This window comes from Tenebrio molitor, chromosome 6 (genome assembly GCF_963966145.1).
Source record: "Tenebrio molitor chromosome 6, icTenMoli1.1, whole genome shotgun sequence".
NCBI classification, from domain to species: domain Eukaryota; kingdom Metazoa; phylum Arthropoda; class Insecta; order Coleoptera; family Tenebrionidae; genus Tenebrio; species Tenebrio molitor.
The window spans coordinates 9128058-9138465 of NC_091051.1; the positions used below are offsets into that span (position 1 = coordinate 9128058).

A 10408-nucleotide genomic window follows, 5' to 3' on the forward strand; every position below is an offset into this window, starting at 1 on the left:
AAATCTAAACGACATGTAACGAAAACAATCTTTATTTGAATTGTACTATTTAAAACACCAACACTAAAAGCGACAGACCTCGTTTAATACATATAAAAAAATCTAATACGGTGTGATCAAGAATGACTCCATCTGTTGGTAACAATGAAATTTGTCAAATTTGAAATTTACCATCAAAGATTCATTTTGGTAATACGGGGTGATCAAGAAGGACTGTTTAAGTTGGTAACACTGGATCGTATATCATATAACAGGAGTAACTTCCGGTTGATGGTGGCTTGTCGTTGTTATTGCTATACCTATATCAGATATTTGTCAAATAAACCAACAAAACATATCCAGTTGCAGTGTTATAAATAACCCAATTAAAAAATTTTCTTAATTGTATTGCCAACTTAAACAGTCCTTCTTGATCACCCGGTAGCATAAACATAACCGGCATAACTAACAGTTATTTTCATATGAGTAGCGCTATCAGATTACAAATACCTGGAAACTGACAGCGCACGAATATTGAATAACATTTTTCGTGTTCGTTTGGGCAGTCTTAAAAAACATAAATTTTGAAGTTATCTTTGACAGATGTCAAGTTAGGTAAATAACCGGGAAAGTTTATAAATTTAGTTATATATCACTTTCCCGGTTATATCTCAAGAAACGAACACGAAACATGTTTTTAATGTCGTCTCATATTAAAAAATCCGGTCGGTGCCAATTACGAGACAAAACGCACCAGTACTTTTCAATTGTTTCATTGTAAACAGACTAGTCATTGTTGATGACGCTGTACAAAAATTGTTTTATCCAAAAATACTAGTGGACCGCTCACTAAAATAAAATCAAGCAAAACGTGAATTGAATATCAATTTTAATTTCGTATGTATTCACAATTTAGCTTTAGCTTGCGAAAGTTCACGACTTGCTGAAAATACCCCGATATTTTCGATGAATCTGCTCAACTCCGCCTTGTACTCTTCTGGGTGGCGGTGAAAATGACCCACATGTGGAGAGTTGTCCCAACATTTCCAGAACGTCTAAGAACGCAATGTCGGATTTCACGAGATCTTGAAGTTGTGTACCCTTACCTGAATTCCCATACTCTCCCAGCTTTCCCTGGCTCTCAAATTTGAACTTACAGACCCGATCGGATCTGTTTTGCTAAGAAAAAACAGAGCTGGTGCTGTGACGATGTTCGTATGGAACATTTGACTAGCTCTGACATAGTGACAAGTCGCGACTTTGTCGAAAGTTTTCAAGTGGTATCTGTAATTTAAACAATCAGGCTAGAGTTTACACAACTGACATGCAATTTACAATATGTATTGTTTTAATGCTGATTGCAAAACTTTGTTTCGAGGGAATACTGCGAAAGGGAATCCTGTGGGCAGTTCGGTGATATCGGCTGCACTGTCCCACACTTGGCCAACGATACGATCTAAAATATGTTGATAACGATTTTGTTCCGCTGCCAGTTGCACCAAGGCCTCTGACCAAACATAACCACCTACAGAAAATCCATGAATGATTATAGGGCCGTAGGATTTATTGCTGTCGAGAAATTTTAAGATGTCCACCGCCATTAGCTGCAAATTTTAATAGAATCACACTTATGACATAAAAAAATATTTGAAGGTCATTGTAAGACACGTTCGACTTTAATCTTAATTTCATTCACGCCTTCGCTTATACAGTTAACACAACTCTGTATCCGAACTCGTTGACATATTTTAAAAAAATCTATTCTACATCAATTAACAATTTTAGCATATATGTTTATCTCTTTATAATATTGATCAACATTTTGCGTTTTACATTGTTCTTAATTCATTCTCAACAGTTCTCAAAACCTCCATTGACGTTTTCAAGTCTGTATAATCATTTAAGTTACTAATTTTGGCTTAAATCTATTTTTAACCATTGTGAACCCGAGATACGTTATTTCAGTGAAAACCAAGGACTAAATATGACTCCATTATCAAATATGTTTTTTTGTTCGACACTGTCAGAATTTGAGAATTTTCTGCTATATATGTGAACGGATTTTGATAAATGTCATACCTTGTCAAAACGAAACGTCAAACTAATTTTAAAGATTTTAAGCGATTTGGAGCCTTTAAGGGACTCGTCGAACAAAAATCGTTGTATTCAACTCTTTCGTATGTAAATTGGGCTCTTTTTGGCACTCGTGGGCCTTTAAACTGGCCCACTCATGCCAAAAAAAGGCCATTTTAACTCGTTAAAAAAACTACTATTAGTGTACCGATTGTCTCACGCTTTAACGCCAGTCCTAAACTGCACAGATTAACTGTTTCTGCATAACACTGTAAGGAATAGTTAATAGGTACTATGGCGGACAATAAATTTAGGCCGGCCTGACATCAAAATGTAAAGCTGGCATTATGTTTAACTAACCCCTTTTCGATTTTTGTCATTCTTATCATCGTGACAGCGATAATTAAAATTGGGAAAAGAAGCGTGTAGAACTCCGTACTCTGATAGATTGCACGTTTTTTGACAGAAGACAGACACAGAAACTGGTTTGGCGGGAATTAATCTGCAGGGATACAACGGTTTTCTACATAACGTGAAACAATTGAGATGGAGAGTTTAGTATTTTTCACTGCTGTATGTTTTGGAACTAGAATTTAAAAACGTGCAATCTATTACCGTACGGAGTGTATATACCAGAGAGAAGTGCGTATACTACAAATCAGTTATGGTGGTGCGTCATGATCTGTAAGTTACGAAAAGAGCGAAGGAAACGCTAAACAGCTTGAAAAGTTGAAAACCTTCAGTTTGACAAACTAACACATCAGTCATAATGACAATAAATGGTCGCTTGCATTGAGTTTTTTGAAATGTCAGAAATTTGCCGGCCTAAATTTATTGTTCGCGATGGAACTGTTCCCTATCGTGTTTTATCTACGAACATCGAATAAAAGCAACTTTATTGATGTGAAAGCTCTAGTGTAAATTGTCATTTTATCCACCGACAAATTAAAAGAGAGCTCTTATTGGTTCCCAGCCATGGATAAAATTGACAAGATTGCAGGACTGCAGCAACCTAACAAAATATAAGAACGTAACCATGGTAACAAAAGGAACATTAAAATTTAAAAATTTCAAAGTATTGAACTAAGATTTTGTTTTATTATTTTTTTTTGTATATTTGATCGTAGATAAAGTATAGTGTTATACTCTCAAGTAAAGGTTTTTATCCACTTAAATGATTACAGCACGCGCCTTCGGCTTGTGCTGCAACTTTCATTTTCATGGATAAAAACCTCTAGTTGCTCATGTAATAATATACCATTATTTTATCTTTACTCAATATATAATTACAGCAGAAACTTGATAATTCGTCAGATCCGGGAAATTGACGAATTAGAGAAAATTCCAGGAAAAATAACTAAAACACATTTTTCACACCTTGTACAGTAATCAACTATATTACTACTATAATTGTACAGTACATAATAGGTTACTTTACAGCATAGCAACCATTACTGTACGATTTTGGGTAATATTCAACTTTTTTACGAACAAATTTTAATATTCTTAAAATGCGAAAAAACAGTAAATATAGGTAGGCTCCTCGTCAGAAAAGTGATTTTATGCGGACGCTCGTCATTGTTCAAAATGTAGGTGAATTTGTTGTTACCTAAGCGACCTTAAAGCTCTAGTGTTTTAAGGGCCCTTTTTCGCACGCATCTCTTAGTGTCAAAAACAGGGATTCTGAATCAGGTATAATAAAAAAAAAATTAAAACATCCAAGGAAAATTTTACAAAAATTCGTAACCAAGTGACCAGCGCAAGCGGGCAATTTGAATGTCTGATCGTTTTGTACTTAGTAAGTATGAATTTGATTAGCAAAGGTTTAAAAAGCGGTTGCAGAAAAAATAGTGTTTGTATTTTGTGCGCAAGATGATTGTTTTGTTGGCGCATTCGAATGAGTTTGAAGTCTCGACCAAAAACTCATTCTCATGCGCCAACAAAAAACAATCATTTTGCGCACTTAATACAAAAATAACTATTAATTGACGTAACTACATGCATAATTATGCATGTAGTATTTTGTCTTTTTTTCACTTTATTAACATCGAATTAATTATTTTTTGATTAATTTTGTTTTCACTCTATTAACATCGGTTATAATGAGGTGACGAATTACAGAACATGACGAATTATCGAGTTTCTACTCTATGTATTTGAAACACACTTTGTGAAAAAAAAAAACTAAGAACTGTACATGTAACTGGTGTTAACGTACAGATTTCATAAAGTTGATTTATTTTCACATAATCTAAATTTCAAAATAAACTAAAACCTTAATGTTTTTTGTTTTTATACTTTAAAAATTAGATAGGTTTAATTCAGGCTTGCTAGCAAATAGGTTAACTATGGTATGATGACATAAGACAAAAATGCCACGTGTGACACTTACAAACATTTGTTTGGCGGGCAGAACAGTATTTTTGCTAATGTTTAATGTATAATACCCTCCCCAAGGCGTCGTCTAATTAAGTAGGTGTTTTTGGAATTCAGTTAGATTCGGCATTACAGCTGACAATGTAACTGTCAACGGTGATTGAAAAAGTCAGTTTTATTTTTACTTTATCTTGACAATTAAAAGCCTGATGATAAGTACAAATGTAAGAAATTTTGAGTGTCCCAGTTTTTTTTGTCCACCAACCGTAGCTATGTCAATTTAAACGAAATACTTGAAAGTTTGGAGGCCACTATTTCAGAAATTTTCTATTTTAAACACATTTTTTTCCTTTTTATTTATTAATTATTACTTGACATAAAATTTCTAGATATGTACTACGTTCAAGCAAAATTTGATAAAAATCTAATGGCAAGTGGATAAAACATGCATAATATCAAGTTATGTGTCGTACCGTGTAATGCATATTCTCTGACGATCTTTAACAGATAATAAATCCAACATACAAACGAAGTAACAATGACGTTGTTCGAAATAATTCCCTGAACTAGTTTTGGGTTCCTAAAATTATCGAATCTCAACATACGCGATTGCATCTATTCCTTAATAAATATTGAACACAATTACTATTAATGTACTTTAGAAAACCAAACAAAGCAAAAAACACTATTACTCCATTTTGAATAATCATGAACTAGCTCTGATTATCATCTGAAAAATTGTACCTACCAGAAGGTGAACACATAGACATAATCGCGATTTTAAATAATGTGTTTTTCGGTATCTAATGAGAAATGGAACATTCTCCAAATTAGTATTGTTCAGTAAATTCTTTTTGCCAATACGCATTTTGAACTTACACACGTAAATACAGCAACTTGTATTTGCATGGTCCAAATACATGAGTGTGCTTTAAAAGCTTTACAAATTCTACATTGAAATTTATTTCATCATAATTTTTTTAGGTAGTAAAACCTGTTCTGGGTTTACATCATTACATACAAAAAATTCACCAATTCCGCCAATTTAGGCGAGATGGTATTCATTAAAAATAGGCGCAACAATAAATGAACTGATGTATTAAAATTGTTTATAATTGCAAAATACCATTAATAAGCATTTTACATACAATGTAGTTTTAATTAAATGCATTTATTAAATTATGCTGCAACAGGAAATTATCCAAGTATTCAATTTTAAACGGCATTTGTAATGACCAGAATGTAATACATATACATATTTTTTACATATTTTATCCAAGAAAAAAAAGTATGTATGTTCTTATGCTGATTCTCTAATAGAGGAATGATAGACAATAATCTTACTTAACTGGAAATATCTGACTTCATTCCTGAACTTTGGACTCTTCACTTAAGCATCAAACCACTGATTATTATAAATACACTGGTCCAATTAAACAGTATTACATTTTATCAACCTTAATTAGGCACTCATAAGGGTGATATCTATCAACTATTTTTGCAAGAACCTACCTACCTGTGTTCCTTTTAGCGGCCACAACAATTGCCAGGGTGTAACACTTATGTTCATCACATCAAAACCCTTAGAAATGTAAAAATCTGCATATTTGAAGATGTGTTTTCTTTTAGCCATTAGCCATGACAGCATTATCACTAAAGGTTTGTCCTCTTGATTTTCAAGTTTTAAATTAACAACTGCACCATTTTTCTTTTCATTTGAAAGTAATGTAATATTCTTTGTAACTTCTAATGAAGAAATATTTCTGATCCCTAGTACACATGCCATCATCTATAACATCAATTGATGTACAATTAATAATAAATTTAAGAAAAAAGATCTTACGTAAGGTTTCCGATTAATGCAAGTGGATTTTTGCAAAATTAAACCATTTAGTCTCACTGCCGCAAAAAACGGGCGTTGAAGTACCATCCTAATTAAATAATAATGATATAATCGCGTTGAAGAATATATTAATTGGGTTATTGAGTACTCATCTAACAGTTCTGTGCACTAAAATTCAAATAAACCGGGAAAGCAATTTCAAATTTATTTATTGTGTCCTTATCACATTAACACTACGTAAACTCATGTCATACGATCATACCATTCAATTTACTGATTATCGGTATGCATTGTTGCCATTTATCTATTGATATTGGCGCCATCTGACGATCAAACGCGTGCAGAAACGTATCAAGGCTCAAGGGTGTCAAGCACAGGACTCAAGTCCCATCAAGTCCCTCAAGTCTCAAGATGGTCTCAAGTTGTGTTTTTGACAATTGTGTCAAAAACTCCATGTTGCGATCACGTGATCACAATCATAGATTCGATGAAACACCGGTATTCATTTTAAAAAATTGATTATTGAATGTGGTACGCAATGCAATAAATTAAAATATACGGATATAAAATAAATTATTTGGACAACATACCTCAATTTAATAATTAATTATTAATTGTTACACGTTGATGTAGCAATTGACAATAAATCTTTAAAGCATCATTAAAATAGTTTCCCACTAGGAAACTACTTAAATTTCAAGCACGTGCGTATTGAATAGATACGAAATAACTTAACTTTAAGTGTGTAGAAAAATTTAGTCTGTGTTTAAAATTGTAACGTCTAACGATAACGATAAGAGTGAAGGAAATTCAAGAATGGATGAAATTCTTTCAAATTTATTTGTAATTACATATTCTTTGCTTTGTTTAAAAAGCTTGTGTTGGTTGTGACAATTACAACTGCCAAGGTTGCTGAATCAATGAATGAAAGAATATCCAATAAATAAATGTATATTAATGTATTATATTTATTTTGAACGTCGCCTATTTTGAAAAATCGCTAATTTGCAATGTCGTTGATTACAGTTTGGTTGTGATCTAAGCTAAATGGAAAACTACTGTTTTCGTGCATGCGCGTTGTCATTTGTCAAAAATTGGTGTCGCATCACATGACCCGATTTGTCCCCGTGACCAAAATTGAAGGAAAATTCAAAAAATCCAAATCAAATCACGTAATAAGACCCACCATGGATATGCTGGACCCTCTGGATTCGAGGTAACATTGCAGTTTCCTCTATAATTTTTAATTACTGGCCCCATTTGTTATGTAATAGTTCCATTGATGAGGACAAGGTCATTTTGGAATTAATAGATAGATAACTCATTTGTCTATTATTATAATTGCCTTTATTCATTATTTGAATAATTTTAGTGCAGAAGTCGACGAGGTCGAGTCCAAAGTTATATTGAATGACAACGTCATATCGAAACATTCAGTTGAAAGTGATGATGAACAAAATGTAGTTGATCATCTTTCACCCCAAACTCTTTTAGAAACACCCCCTGATAATGAGGTACAATATTCTTTAAGATCACCAGAAGGTAATTTAGTTTTTTAATAGTTTGCCATTCAATTTTGTTGTTTTGTGCCAACAGGTATGATAACATACCGAGTTTTGCAAGTAGAAGATGGTGTGGAATCAGTACCTCAGATTGTAACAGCTGGCAACAATTTCTCCAACACAAATGTTCAACAAGTGCTTACAAGTAATCTAAATGGACAAGTGTATGTTATTGGAAATCCAAATGAAGTTTTTGCAGCACAAGCTGGAGCTAGAGCTATAGCTCCAAGATCATCTATCATTGATAGTAATTCCTCAGTTGTGACCAACATAAAACGAGTAAGTGTGAATTCTGCACTCCATGACATTGTACATATTTACAAGTGTACTTGTTAATTAATTCTAGATCTATGTTTAATATTATTGTATGAAAAACAAAGTATCATCAATAGTCCACAAAAAAAAATATTTCTTTCTTTATTTTCAACAGTTTGTGTGAATGTAATCAAATTTATGGCTGAATCTCATTGTTAAAGAGTTAATAATAGTGTAAATATCAGCTGTGAGTCAAGTGCGTACCTCTAGCTTCCCAACAATAGATGGCGCTTCTAAAATCAAGATTCACATATGGATTAGCCGCCCTACTTAACCTGACTTACTAAATATCCAAAATAACTATTTATTTTATAGTTTAAACATGATCTTAATATCCATAATCAATATGTTTGAATCTTTGCAAGTAAACTAAAATTGATCAAAGCTAGACAAACAATCTTTAACCACAAAGTAAAAATATATTTATGCAGTAAATATTTTTTTTTAATGTGATTTCATCTATAATTGGCAGCATTATAATTTACTTTTTTCTGCTAACGTGCCTTGTACGTATTATTTGATAATCACGTGCCTAAAAACAGTTCTAGGCGTTGTTCAGTAAAACCGACAATTTAGTAGCAGTTTTGTGATTTTAAATAACTTTAACGAGTTATTACAATTGCTAATTTTTGGATGTTTATCATTAGAATTAGAATTTCCCATGAAAAAAACAAACTATCGATAAACTTTGAAAATAGAGTATTTATTGTGTTATACAGATTTTATTTATAAATTCTACAGATTAATATACACTTGTATTAATATTTAATCAGTAGATTAATTTTATCGTTAATATTTATTTTGTGCAAAGATGTTATTTTGATCTGATTCAGAGAATGTAGAATTTTTTAATAGTACATATTTATTTTGTTGTTACAGTAAAAGATTATTACGAAAATTTTGTCAGAAAATGTACCTATTAGAGAAGAACTTCAGAAAAATGTGTCAGCAAGGATTAATACACTTTGTTCGATAATGAAACAACATTTGAACGGACGGATCTACTTATCGTTATAATATGCATCATTACGTGCATTAAAAATCCACTCAAGTTTCACGCTTTAGATTAGATTAATAAAACATATTCGTGTTTCGCACATCATTGTATTTTTTCAATCGTTTAATTTGACGCTAATTTAAAAAATTAAATTGCAACAAATTCTTCCAAATCTGTTAGTAAATTTACTATATTGAATTCATTTATTAATGGCGTTTAAAAGAAAAGGAAATTTTTTGTTATCAGCAAAATTGATCTAAATCAGATATTAGTGATATTTAAAATTTTATTTAAAGTTAAAACTCCGTTTGAAACAGTGGAATTTCATAGAATGAGAATGTTTTTCTTTAATCATCATAAACAATGGATGATAACTTTTCGAAGTTTATACGTTTGCTGCACCATTTAGTTCATAAAAACATTTTTTGTAAATGTAGTAGCTCGCACTACTTGAAGAAAGACTTTGTTATCCAGAGTGAAACTAAAAAAATGTTTTTCAAATTTCTCACAGTTACAATTTGACTTCCATTGTCATTTTGTTGTAGCGCGATGAAAGACGAAGAGCAACACACAACGAGGTGGAAAGACGGAGAAGAGACAAAATTAACAACTGGATAACTAAATTGTCAAAAATAATTCCAGAAAATGCCCCGCCCGATATGAAAGGCAACGGCCATTACGACGGACAATCAAAAGGTGGAATTTTAGCAAAAGCGTGCGAATATATAATAGAATTGAGGGACAATGAACAGAAATGCGACCTTTACATGAAAGAAAATAAACAATTAAGTCAAACGGTAGACATGTTGAAACAGAAAAATGGGGCTTTAGAACAAGAAAACAGAACTTTACGAGAGATTTTGAAGAGGAACGGACTTGATGTACCAAATAGTATAATATCATAGGTTTAAGTTATAAGTTTAGTATAATATAAGGTCATAAACAAAATAAAATTACATTATTACGAATATTTTTGTTGTGTGTTACGATTTTTTGGAGTATTTATGCTTTGTTGCTGCAAAATAATTAAGTCGAGGAGTTTTTTGTTATTGTGTAGTTATACATATATATACTTATATGTAAAAACTGTAACTGTAAATAAATATGACAAATTTGTCTACTTTATTATCATTAATATCTTATTTTTTCAAGTCGCATTTAAATCCAAGTTTAAGTAACGTTTGTTCAGTGTTGTAATTTTTTTTTGTATTCAATCAATACAACAGGCGAAACGTTTTTTAAAATGAAATTTTAATCTGATAT

General features: G+C 31.9%; 2 protein-coding genes across 2 annotated transcripts; one reads left to right on the top strand and one right to left on the bottom strand.

Annotated features, from left to right (window-relative positions):
* Nucleotides 1-16: 16 nt before the first annotated feature.
* Nucleotides 17-6570, bottom strand: l(2)k09913 (lethal (2) k09913). Its single transcript, XM_069051677.1, has 6 exons — nt 6420-6570; nt 6272-6359; nt 5945-6217; nt 1315-1583; nt 1086-1263; nt 17-1034 (listed from the first exon to the last, which is right to left on the bottom strand). Exons 2-6 carry the CDS (start codon nt 6356-6358, stop codon nt 885-887), a joined length of 957 nt encoding a protein of 318 aa, XP_068907778.1. The 5' UTR covers nt 6359; nt 6420-6570; the 3' UTR covers nt 17-884.
* On the top strand, nt 5949-10276 carry Usf. Its single transcript, XM_069051678.1, has 5 exons — nt 5949-6087; nt 7298-7487; nt 7644-7813; nt 7868-8112; nt 9691-10276. The coding sequence occupies exons 2-5, from the start codon at nt 7342-7344 to the stop codon at nt 10048-10050; spliced, it is 921 nt and encodes a 306-aa protein (XP_068907779.1). The 5' UTR covers nt 5949-6087; nt 7298-7341; the 3' UTR covers nt 10051-10276.
* Nucleotides 10277-10408: the final 132 nt, after the last annotated feature.

Bases quoted from the DNA above. Each gene is read 5' to 3' on its own strand.
- Usf (XM_069051678.1), top strand. From the start codon at position 7,342: ATGCGCGTTGTCATTTGTCAAAAATTGGTGTCGCATCACATGACCCGA. The intron at 7,488-7,643 runs GTAACATTGCAG...GAATAATTTTAG, and splicing joins CTGGACCCTCTGGATTCGAG to TGCAGAAGTCGACGAGGTCG. The intron at 8,113-9,690 runs GTAAGTGTGAAT...ATTTTGTTGTAG, and splicing joins TTGTGACCAACATAAAACGA to CGCGATGAAAGACGAAGAGC.